Genomic DNA, 12352 nt, shown 5'->3' with positions numbered 1-12352 from the left:
TTTTTTTTAACTTTCAGCGTAAGGCGTGCACTTGTTGCACAAGAGTCACAGTACGGCACATGGCCGGGTTTGATACGGATCCGTTCATGGTTTCGCAGCCTCTCCTGCCTGTGGAGTTCCTGCTCACACTGCTGGCCTTGAGGCTTCCACACTCGTCACACTCAAACACGGCTTCATCGCTGCCACCACAAGGATAGCTTTCCCAGCACATGAGAGAAGTACCTGCACCCTTGCCTGCTGCTGGCGGAGTCTGAGCAATCATATTTCCTCTTAACAAGAAAGGGTGCTGCTGCTGTTCCTTCTATTTGTAAGAATTCCAGGTGTTCAGAGAACTGGGTTGCGTCTTTCAAGGGGAGGCCAGGAGTGAACTTTGTGTTCCCTGTTTAAGAAAAACAATAGCGTAAAAACAATTGATGTCTACAGTGGATGAACAGCACTTTCAATTTTCTTGAAATGTGGTTGTCTAAATTATGGTATGCCCAGACGTGGGTCCCTTGCTCAGTTTGCCACTGGATTCAAGCTAGCCTGGCTGATGACGGCTGATTAGCCAGAAACCGGTCCCAGGATGCTTATTCCGGTCCAGGGAAGACATGGCTTGGCAGTTCGGGCTGGACTGTTCCCATGAGGCACAGGGTCTGACTGATTTGCAAATGGCCATGTCTGAACTAGGGTGGCGGAGGGAGCTAAAGAATGATGATGGATTAAACCCAGATCAGTTGACTGGGGGTGAGTGCTTGCAATGTTCAACACTCCGTCCCTCATCCCTTTTGGTTTTGCGTTGTCTATATGATCATAAATAACAGAACATGGAATCTAGTTCTTTAGAAGAATAGAGTAAAACAGTGAACGTTCTAAAACTAAAATATAACTCTTTGGGGCTAAGAAAAAGAACCGATGTTCCCAAATGACTTGGCTATACGCTTTTGGGCAGGCAAAAAGCTGACAAATGTTCTTGGTATACAAAACTTCAAAAATGAAACAGCTACAACACAAGAAAACGCGAGGGTATTTTTCAAGTTTTAAAAGATACACAGGTTAACATTAAGTAGAAAATTGATTCAGTTTCTAAATGTCACAAATATACTGTAACTAAGGGCTGTGCTTCTTTCTGTCTGATGAATTCCACTCCCAAACAAACCAAACCATAAAACGATGTACGATGAAAAAAACGCTATGCCTGTTGCTTGGACATTCCTGATGAAAATATCCTATTGAAATCGTTTCTAAAAAGGGTACTTTTTCATTATGCAATTTAGTCCACACGTCATTTTACAGAACACAGCCCTGAAAAGCCACTATCCACTGCCTTCTATGTGCAGTTCACCATTCTAGCACTAAACCCTTGGCCTCCTCCCTCCAATTCTAGGGCTGCCCACAACCCTGACCTGTTGCCCGTTCCTAACTGCAGGGTCATTCCCGGAATCACTGTGTTGACTCCTCCAAAGTTCCTACGTATTTCTTATGTCACCAAAGAATTGAAAAAGATACTCCTCCAGCGTGGTTTTTTTTGTCTTGCGGATGAGGATCCTTTTCCTTTTAAGTAATAAAGCACTCTATTTCTGGAAAAGTAAAAACTGGTCAACTTTTTTTCACTTACTAACATGAACCTATTTCCGCCATTCATGATTCAAATCCATAATCAACAGTTTTTTTTCATGATACGAGATTTTCCCAGATATTGGTAATTTATTGCAACACCTATATTCATCATCATTTTACCAGGTAAGCTTTCTTTCAGAAGGTTTTTCATAGGACAGGCACAAATCCTTTCACCACTACTTGAGGGGCAATAGATATTTCCCATGAGCGACTAGTAGATAAATCCTGAGGTGTTTGTTTTCAGAAATTAATTTGAAAATTTCAGATCAAGGTAACAGCTATATTTACATTGCTGGTCATTTCCAGGAGCTAATGATAAGCATATCTACCACAAAAGGGTCACTTGCTTCTCTACAGCTGAACCAATCACGAAAGTCTTAATTAAGCATATTAATCTCCAACACAAAACTTAAAGAATTATTCCTTAAAACATGTGACATTATCAGTCTGTTAATATGTCCAATATGTGTTGCCTTTTTGGGTTGCTTTTTAAAATAATAGTGTTTGTCAGTCCAATTAGTTAATCATTATTTGTTAATATTGTCTGCCAATTTAGCATGGTGTATTAACCTCTTCCGTGCTCGTGATGGAACCACGCCGTCATGAGACACAGGCGGCGTGTGCTCATGACGGCGTGGTTCCGTCATGCTGCGGGTGCTCCGCCATCGCGGCACTGATTCCCCGGGCGAATTGATGAGCGGGCGTGGTCATGACGGAACCATGCCGTCATGAGCACACGCCAGCCGTGTCTCATGACGGCGCGGTTCCGTCACGAGCACGGAAGCGGAATTCGTGCCACGGCGAAGGGGTTAAAAACAACATAGTAATGCAGTGACCCCTGAACCTTTTTAGGTTTCGCCTACGCAGCGCAGTTGCGCTGAATAGGAGGACCTTTAGCCGTCGCTCTCGTCAGTTTCAAGCACACACTTGTGCTTGTGGCGGCATCCACTTTGCGGGAGCAAGCAGGGGCGCGGCACAAGCATGAGTGCAGTGCTTGAAAATGAGCAGACTGCGCGCGCACGCACGCACCAATCCCAGGTTCTCTCTCTTTCCTCTCGCTTTCTCTCTTTCAGTCTCTCACAATCTCTCTCTCTCTCGCTCTCTCTCTCTCCCCCTCTCTCGCTCTCTCTCTCCCCCTCTTTCTCACACTTTCCCTTTTTTCTACTTCAAGGTGCTTTACAAAAACACAGGACTTCGCGGTTTACACTACAGAATGATAGCAACCGCACATGCAACAAGCCTACATAATGCTTGGAACAGAAATAAATAAAATTACCCGATTTGTGACGCCTCGCTCATCTTTAAGCCCCAGAGTAGATGTTTGTGGGGTGCTCCCAACATGTGGTAGTAAGGGGATGTGCAGGAATGAATTGTTGATTCTGAACCTATAATCTCTGTTTCATACTTGAACAAGTTTGTGTGATACTGCGCACACCGTGATCTGTCGTCTTCGAGGCACTCACAGACATTAGGCGTATACTATGCAGCCTACTTGCACCAAGAGAGGACTCCGTTTAAGGTGTTGCACTATCAGAGTGTCCAAGGGTGGGTACTGAGTGCTGTTATTCCTCCTGAATCGCTCGTAGGTTTACACAGCGTCCTTTTCATAACCGCATCAGTGTGACATCACCCAGCTGCACATAGGGTGCGTTGACTTGGTACTTGTCAAGGGTTCTGCGTTAAAAAAAAATTCAAACCATTTACATCCATACCTCCTTAAAAAGCCACCTGTTATTGTAGGTCAAAGCATTTAATGTTGTTATAACTTCATCTTTAAAGTAAATTAGTTTACAAGAATATGAGTAGGGCCTGTATCCGAATGTACATATTGATGTAAACATTTTGAGCTGAGTTGTGTGAGCGTGTGCTTCGATGCAAATGTGTGCACATATCGCATAATGTAACTATGACCATGTGTGTGTTTATTGCACCTTGACTATATGTATATCCAGATCTATAAAGTGACATATATGTGGAGGGTGTACAGCAGGCCGCGGTGTTATTTCCATAGGTTCCATTAAAGGCGTCTGGTGCCACAACACCCCCGCCCTGCACTGAAATCCAGCGCTTTGTCAATGTCACAATGCTTCTTTTGGTGCAGTAAAGCAGATATCCTCTTTCACCTCACGGATATATGGTGCTCTATCTCTGCGACGCTTTCTTTTTCTTTTCCGTTCTACTTTCTCTATCTTTCTCTTTCTTTCTCCCCCTTTGCTTCTTCTGTACCTCTTGACTATCTGTCTTTTTCTCACTCCAAGTGACTCTGCGAGAATCTCCTTTCTCTACATCTCTCCTGTTGCCTCTCTTTCTGTGTGGCTGACTGTCACACTTCCTCTCTCACTGTCCAGTACCTGCCTTTCTGTGTCACCCTCACCGTCTCTTCTCTGACCTGCTCTCCTTTCTCCGTCGGTTGATCTTTTTTGCTCCTCTAGGAATGTGGCCATCCTTGTTTACTATAACTTTTCAACATGCTGCTCAGCAGCCACACTGCTCTACAACATCGCTTAAAAACAAAGGCCAAGCCAAAACCTCTGGCTAAGCACTTATAAGGTCCCAAAGGCGAGACCTATTGGCTATGCCAATGCTTGTCATTTCAATGCCAGGATGTTTTACCTTGAAGGAATCTTGTGCCTTCTTGAGATTCCTCCCACTTTTAAACGTTGTAGAGCATCATCCAATTCAGCTCTATATAACACTGGCCCAGCATGGCTCAACAAACGCCTTTGCTTTCCTAAACCTTCCACACATCCTGACTCCTACTTGCACACATTCCATGCATATGGAAAAGCAGATCCAGCGTTGAGCCTTCTGCATTGCTCCTGAAGCGTGGAACGGCCTGTGGTTACACATAAGAGCCTCCTTCTCACTTCTTGAATTCAGCAAGAAGTTGCAGACCTGGCTGGGAGTAGTCCCACTTGGCCCTTGTTTGACTAGGCTCACACCTGCTCAGCGCCAGGACACCGTCCTGGGTGACAGTGCGCTCTACAAATCTGCATATCATCACGCACGTCGTGGAAACTCCCCACATAGAATCAAAACAAAGACAGCACATTTCCAATAACCACCCTCCAATGTGTTGCATGCTAGCCAGGAAGGCAAGTGCTTCTGCGTCCCACATAGGGTTAGTTAGTGCTACATACATGTTGCAGTACAATTCAACCTATTCCTTTCAAGGAAGGGTTGACACGAACACAGGCGCGCTACACCACCCCGCCTTATCAGACAACTGTCTGGGTTAAAGCACTCCGTCGTCCATAATGATAATATAACAGCTCCCTGAAAGGACGCTCTATGAGCAAAACGGTAGCAGTGTGGAAATAGGCGCTGAGGCTGGCGTGCCCTGTTTGTTTTGGCCGCATAGACGGGAGCCAGATGGCGAGTCATAACACAATACCTCAAATACAATCCCCTATTCACGGGGCCGCTCCAGAGAGGAATGCTCTGGCCGTGCTCCCCGTGTCCCTCTTTTGTTGCACTTAGACCGGAAGAGCAGGTTCTGCTGAATGTACATGAAATATTCAGGAGTCGCGGCCGCAGCAGGACCGCTTACATGCAGAGAGCCCAGCGCCCAGCCTCAGGTCGATTCAATGTACGTGCGTCATGGAGAGGCGCTCATTTGAGCTTTATTTGCAGAATGACGGTACAGCTGGGAAATGTGATGGGACTGGTCTGATGCGACCAACTTATGCGGATTTCTGTAGCGTCGGCATGGCCATAGGAATGTCCGTCATCAGGTCACCCTACGCTGGAGTTTACTGCGGTACTAAAAACCCGTGTTACCAAACACGGATGTCTGTAGAGACAGGCCCTGGGACTGCGCCCTTGGGGACAGGTAAAATCTGCGCCCCCTTTGCGAATGGCCCTGTGGGCTGTTTCACTGCAGGGTGCCGGTGGCAGATATTTCCAAATATCAGGCGGGCAACTTGAGCCAAATTTCCGGGGGGGGGCTGAAAAATATTTCGAGGAGGGGGGGGGAGGGGGTTAATTCTTCGAACCATAGACAGAGAGGCTGTAAATGCGGTGAAAACACAACAAAAGCCTCATTTACAAGTAGATGGTCTTTTAAAAGACCTGTTAAGTACTCGGGTGCGGCTGCAATTAGATTATCGCCAGCCCCAGAAGCTGTCTCTGCCCGGGCTGACTCACAAGACGGGGGGGGGGGGTGAAGCCCCGTGAGCCCAATGGGTGTTGCGCGCCTGCCAAATATGCGCCCATTCACGCAGAGGCTGGGTATTCAGAAAAGGGTTCCCCTAATTTACACGGAGGCTACGACCCATACAAATGAGGGAACCCATTTGCCATTCAGCATACTCTGTGTAAAGGAAGTATGTAGAAGGGTCAAGAGCCCCTGGGTGTACTGAAAGTAAATGACCCAGTACACAAGGACATAAAGATCACACATAAAAAGAGTGGATCCCAAGGACCTACATTGCCCAACCAATGGAGGAGTGCATGGGTCTTATTTACGTAGACTATGCACGTCCCCGCCTGCACATAAGCACCCACTTAAGGTGCAGCACAAATAGACAGAGGGGGGCAAGCTATCAATTTCACAGGGAATGCTGAGCCAAGGGTCAGCGCTGACTTCAGCAGCCAGTGAAGGAGCTGAGCCTTGCAAAAATTTGGGATGCAAATCATGCCACAAATACCATGTAAAAATATATATTTTTTAAAAAGAGTCCTCAAAATTCATAAAACTGTTTTTACGTGTGTCATATTAGTACATCAGATTAGATCGCTACATTTAGAGATATTTTGATAAAGTTATAGTTTTTATACATGAACATTTCTGCCCCCACTTTGATGACAACGCCATTATTGGACTCATATATATTATATATATATATATATATATATATATAGGACAGTGATGGATGGAATGCTTGAATTAATTTCAGCCACTGGTAATCTTTTAGGCCGCAACCCAGTCCATCGTTACTATGCACACCATGCCACCTCAGAGTGGACCCAGCCAGGTGTGCAACGCCCATGGGGCTCAAAGGGCATCACCCCCCCACATCCCCCGTCGTATGTGTCAGCCCAGGCTGAGGCAGCTTCCCGGGCACACACACAGGCAGTTTTTGAGCTTATCACAGCCGCATCCGAGTACTTCACAGGTCTTTAAAAGACCATTTACGTTGTAACTAGGCTTTGTAGTTTTTGCACCCCTTCATCTCCACTTTGCCTATTGCTGGAAGAATTATTCCCCCCCCTCCTGAAATGTTTAGTAGCCCCTCCTCCCCCCCGAAATTTGTCTCTTGTTGCACCTCTGGACCCAGCCATATGGAAATCAGTCTTGATCCTGCCGCAATGGGACTTGAACCAAGCTATAACTGGCTGATAAATCCTCAATAGGGCAAAACGGGCCCTGGATTGCTTATGATCCAGTTCAGGGAGGATCTGGCCTGGCAGTTCAGCTGGACTGCTCCCATTCTAGCAGGTTCAAGACTGGTTTGCATTTGGCTGGGTCCAAACTGAGGTGACATGGTGTGCATAGCAACAATGGACTGGGATGGGGCCCCAAGTAATTTCAGGTGGTTGAGATTAAGTTAAGCATTCCTTCCATCACTTTTTTGTATACTTTATTATTGGACTGAGAGGCAAGTAATTTGTCATATATAACCTGAATGTGGCCAAGGTTCTTATTGGCGGAGCAACAATATAGCCTTAAATCACAGCACACATCCTGAAATCAGCTATTGGAAGATATTGTCTTATGGGATAATGAAAAACAAGGCGGCACAATAAAATATTGTCTTACGATCACACAATTTGCTAGCAGGGCAACCAGGATTGATCACATGTTTTGGTGTTTCACATTGTGCTGTTGAGCCTCTGGACAGGTACATCCCTGGCCCTTCTGTTTCACATAAAATGTTAATGTTTCTCTTGAATTCTTGGTGCCTGAGAGTATAGTGTGAGTGGCAGACAGAAGCCGCATGAAAGCTCGGCTCGTTTTGGGCTTGAGTATTTAAAAGGAACTTCATCTGTACCAGGCCCCCGGTGCGAGCCTTGGTCGAGTTTTCAGTGGCTTGTCCACATTTAATTACGACACATATTTCAAAGAGAAATAGTTTGTGGAGATTGGGCACTGTTAAAGCACAATGTTCTTACAATTCTCTAATGATCTCAAATACAGATGGTAGCCCAAGCGCTTTAGGGTAAATGCGAGCTTTGCCAAGTTGACTGTTATCCTTTAGTACACGGCCCTTAGTAACTCATGGAGACTTACATAAACAAGTTTACAGTAAAAGGTGAGTAATCTTTTCTCAGTACTTATACGTGAAAACGAAACGATTTGGCTTGTAAAACAGACACAAGAAAATCCAGAGATCACACTATGTTAATATTGCATTTATTGCTTTGTGAACTTAACGAGGCAAGAAACGTAGAGCGCAACAAAAAAAGAGTAGATGGCGTTGGGCAACATCTGTAACTTATGAATGCTTTCAAATGTATTTTCATAGGTATCCATCTAAACAAGATCTTCAACAGCATGAAGTCAAAAATGTGCCCGTTCAGGCACAACATCAGAACTACAGCCGTGGTGGAGAAATATCGGCTTCTGCGAAATTTGGTAGCGGACACAGAACATGAGCTTATGTTACAGGTAACGAATATTATAAAATATGGCACAACAAAACGATACATGCTAAAATGATACAAGTAAAGTAAATGAAGACTGGATGAAGAAAGGCACAGCAGTACTGGATACACCTTCTCCATAATTATCACTCATACATCAGTTTTATAATTCACAAACGCAACTTTTTCTCCCCAAATATAAGCTTCACAGTTCCTGAAAGTACACACATTTTTCTTTCAAATACAGACTTTTTTTTATTTTTTTTCGTGTTTCTTTTTTTTTTATTTCAAAATATTTTATTGAAAGTAAATTTTCCATATACAAAAGCAAAACATTCGTAATACTTGTACTGTTCTTGCAATGTTGCGGCCTGGTGGGGCCTAGAGAGAGAGAAGAAAGGAAGAGAGAAAGAAAGAAAAGGAGGGGGAGGAGGGTGGGTAGGAGGGGGGGGGGGTCACTGCTCCAGATAGGCGTCGAGAGCTTCCCACATGTTGTCTTTGGCAGTGTGATTCGCTGTCAGTTTCGAGAGGCTTGCTTTGGTGATAGCTGCTTTGATTTTTAGGAATTCGTAGAACTCCTTGTCTGGTAGGGAGGTTGTCTGCTGTAGTGCCTTGTAGGTGAGTGGGTTGTTCCCTGCTTCTAGTTGTGACGGCGTTGTGATGCCTCTGCTATACCACTCCTTGCTGTCTAGTGTTTTTCCCTTGTATGTGACTTTGGTATTATGCCACAGTGATTCCCATTTGGTGCCCTTGATACTCACTGCCATTTCCCTGTCTACTCTCAGCAGCGCTGTCTTTGTGTTGCGGATTATTGCGTTTTTGGCCTCTGGGTGCTTGTGCGCCGTGAGGGCCATAATTGGGTCAGCACCAGCGCAAACCAAATACTGGTTACTCCACAGGCTGCACTGGACACCAGCGAAACTAGGGAAAGTTGGAGCTAGCGAGAGCAACACATGCTGGAATTGCCAGAAGGCAACAGGAGATCTATCTCACATGATATACGAATGCCCCAGAGTCAAATACAGACTTTTTAACATTTGATAAAGACGCTCAATCCACCCTGAAAACAAGCTTACCATTTTAATGAGCAAAAGACTAATTTTGTCCTGAAATATCAGCTTTTTGTACTTTTTGTAACTGCAGATTTGGTTCTGAAGCATAACTTGCCTTTTTCATCAAGTAGTCCCATGTACAACTTCCACACATGGGCAGATCCTAACCTTCCATTTATCATCCCATACCATGGGTTGCCCATCATATTGCACTACTGCTATGCCGATGATAGGCAGATTCACATCTCACATTTCCACAGGATGGGTTCCTTATGACAGAACCCCTTTCATAAGTTGGATATCTGTAAATAGGTTACAAATGGAGAACATATGTCAAGGATGGCCACTGTTATGCTAGAGCGGTCACTTATCACCGGTAGCAAAAATTACATCACCCCTGCATCCTATATGTCAGAATCAGATAACTTTATTCGGATGTAACATGCACCCATAAAAGTTGCACCGCCAGACGACGATTAAAATACATTATAATAAAACATAGGTTAACACATTCACTCAATATACCTAGCAGCATGCAGGTAGCAGCCCTACAATAAAACAGTGATAGCAGCGTGATTGATAAAACAATATATGCTTTACATAGCAACGTTCTAAAAAATCCCTAAAATGGGGCAATATGAGCAACAGAGGTAGTAGAGCATAGAGCTTCGTGCCTGCACAGCAGATTGTAACAGTTTCTAGGTCAGATATTGCAATAAAAGCTGGGTTTCACCTGACTATTATCCCAGCATTTCCTTTCTAAAACCAGAATAAAAAAAATGTGTATAGCTTTCATAAAATTTACAAAAAAATGCAAAGTGTATCATGGATTGTCCTGACTTGCCATTGCAGGGACATGCAATGTCGTCTAAATTCTGCGCGTAACCTAGCTGGAAGCACAAGAATTTGACTGCGACTGCCCTAAAGTGAAATAATAGTGAGCATTTCTACCACCCATGCGCATACCAGAGTTAGTTGGTGATACTGTTTGGCACAATCCTCCTCTGGTCAGCCGTAAAGCTTGATTTTCCTGTTAATTTGTTGGGAATACTCAGTTGTGCAAAGCTTGATGGAGGTGCTTTTTAACGAGGGGGTTACAAAACTCAGGCTCCTCAAAAGCACGCAGCTGCCCAACCCTAGAACAGGCAGTTTTTGCATAGGCTAACAAGGGGATGCGCATACCTCTTTCACAGGAGAGGCAGTCAAAAATAATGTCCCTTGTTACACTGGCCTCCTTGCTTCTCCATATGGCCAACCATAATAGTGCCGGCCGCACCACTCTGTAAAATAAGTAAAGCAATCTTCTGGGAAGACAAACCCAGCTCTTCATTGCAAATTAAACTAGGACTGAGAGGAGTCTCCTACAAAAGCTGTTTTCTTCGTGCTGCATAGCCCCCCCATGCTTCAGCTCCGTACACTGCGATGGAAATACATTGGGCCTTATACATCTGCAATAATGGTCTGAGCAAGCCACCTCCCACTAGCTGCGGAAGGCTACATAGCGAGCCAATTGCACGTGACAGGTTTGCTCTGTGCAAGGCAATATTGGGAACTCAAGACCCAGAGGTAGAGAAGGTAACCCCCCCCCATAAGGAAAAGTGCTTGTGCTACTCAGTTAATTGGTTGCAAAAGAGAGAGGGAGTGGCGAGCTGTTTATGCTTTGGGCCACACGCCATAATGTGTGATTTTGTGAAATTTATGACTAAATCTAGAGTGGACATGAAGTTCACAAAAGCAAGCAGCAGAAAACGCAGTGCCTAAGGCATACATGCCATAAGCACTGCGTCGTTCGCATACAAGAGAGTAGGTAACCGCATATCTGTGATTTTGGGTACATCCTGCATAACAGTGTGTAAAAATGGGGGAAGTTAATATATATTTAAGATAAATCAGAGAGAGGCTAAGACACACCGGTCTTACTCCCTGATGCACATCTTTATCCCTGGATACGTCTCCTTGTGCGCTGATTCTTGCCTTCGAGTCAGTATGCAAGTATGCCAAGAAGTGCATTAAAACTTCATCTATCCCACGCAAGATAAGCATATGCCTAAGCTTGGAGCGGTTAAGACAATCGAAAGCGGAGGTCGGTCCATAAATGCCAGGTAAATAGGGGTTTGTTTGGCAATAGTATTTTTCCCAAGCACCAAGTTCAGATTTAAACACTGCTCGCTTGTTCCCAGTTTGTTTCAAAAGCCATACTGACACGAATATAGGACCGACTCTGCTTGGATCCACTCCTTAAGTCTATTGTATATCGCTCAAAGAGATCGGTCTAGAAGATCGAGGATTGGATCGATCACATTTTTTAAAAATAGGTACTATAATAGATGTGGACCATGAGGAAGGCAGCAGGGAGTGAGCTAGATTGTTAAAAATGTTTGTCAGCAAAGGTGCCCAGAAGTCAGGGTTACATTTTATTAGATCGACTGGGACCCTCTCTGGGCCCGGAGCCTTAAAACTAACACTTTGGTTGATCACACCCTCTACTTCACCTGGGCTTACATGAAATCTTCTCATGCTGGTGGGATTTGTAACAAACTCAACATCTGATAGAAGGGCTGCGTAAATCTTGGCAAAGTGAGCCTCCCAGGTTTCACTAGCAATAGGACAGGTGATTGAGGTAACTGGCTTATTTTTGCACCTCAAATCTGACACTGTGGACCGAAAGGATTTACTGTAATTCAGAGAGGCTTCTGTGCCAGCAAATCCCACTGCTGTAATAGTACTTCCCTCCAGCGTTTCAAGGTAACCTCTTTATAATGCTTATGTGCAGAGGTCACAGTAGCACAGTCTCTGTCTAGGTTGAGGTGCGAGGGCCTGGCGTAGTAAGCGATTAGCTATGGGACAATCATGATTGAACCATCTAGGGGAGTTGGCTGTAGAGCAAAAGAGCTTCAGTGTTACTTTCCTAATGTTTGGGCATAAACTATTAAATGCTTTAAGTAACTGGTGGGCCGTCTCTTCCACCGCTAGACACAATTCCACCAAATCAAATTTTTCTCTGATTATTAGGTAGAAAAACTGGAAAGGTTATAGCAATCTCCACACTAGGCTAAGTTTGTCTGTTGAGGGTTGGTAGTCACTTGCCCCTATGTCCACCCTAATTTCTATTTGGG

General features: G+C 44.6%; 1 protein-coding gene across 1 annotated transcript in view; it reads left to right on the top strand.

Moving 5' to 3' along the window:
- The window catches only part of SPMIP2 (sperm microtubule inner protein 2), a 354778-nt gene that overhangs the window by 289968 nt on the left and 52458 nt on the right, over positions 1-12352 (top strand). The window contains exon 4 of the mRNA XM_086962363.1: positions 8067-8209. Coding sequence (XP_086818489.1) covers positions 8067-8196 — 130 coding nt within the window. The 3' untranslated portion in view covers positions 8197-8209. The remainder of the gene's footprint in view (positions 1-8066; positions 8210-12352) is intronic.

This window comes from Lissotriton vulgaris, chromosome 3_1 (genome assembly GCF_964263255.1).
Source record: "Lissotriton vulgaris chromosome 3_1, aLisVul1.2, whole genome shotgun sequence".
Classification (NCBI taxonomy): Eukaryota; Metazoa; Chordata; class Amphibia; order Caudata; family Salamandridae; genus Lissotriton; species Lissotriton vulgaris.
The sequence above is the reverse complement of the archived record's forward strand: the minus strand, read 5'-3'. Positions and strand labels throughout refer to the sequence as shown.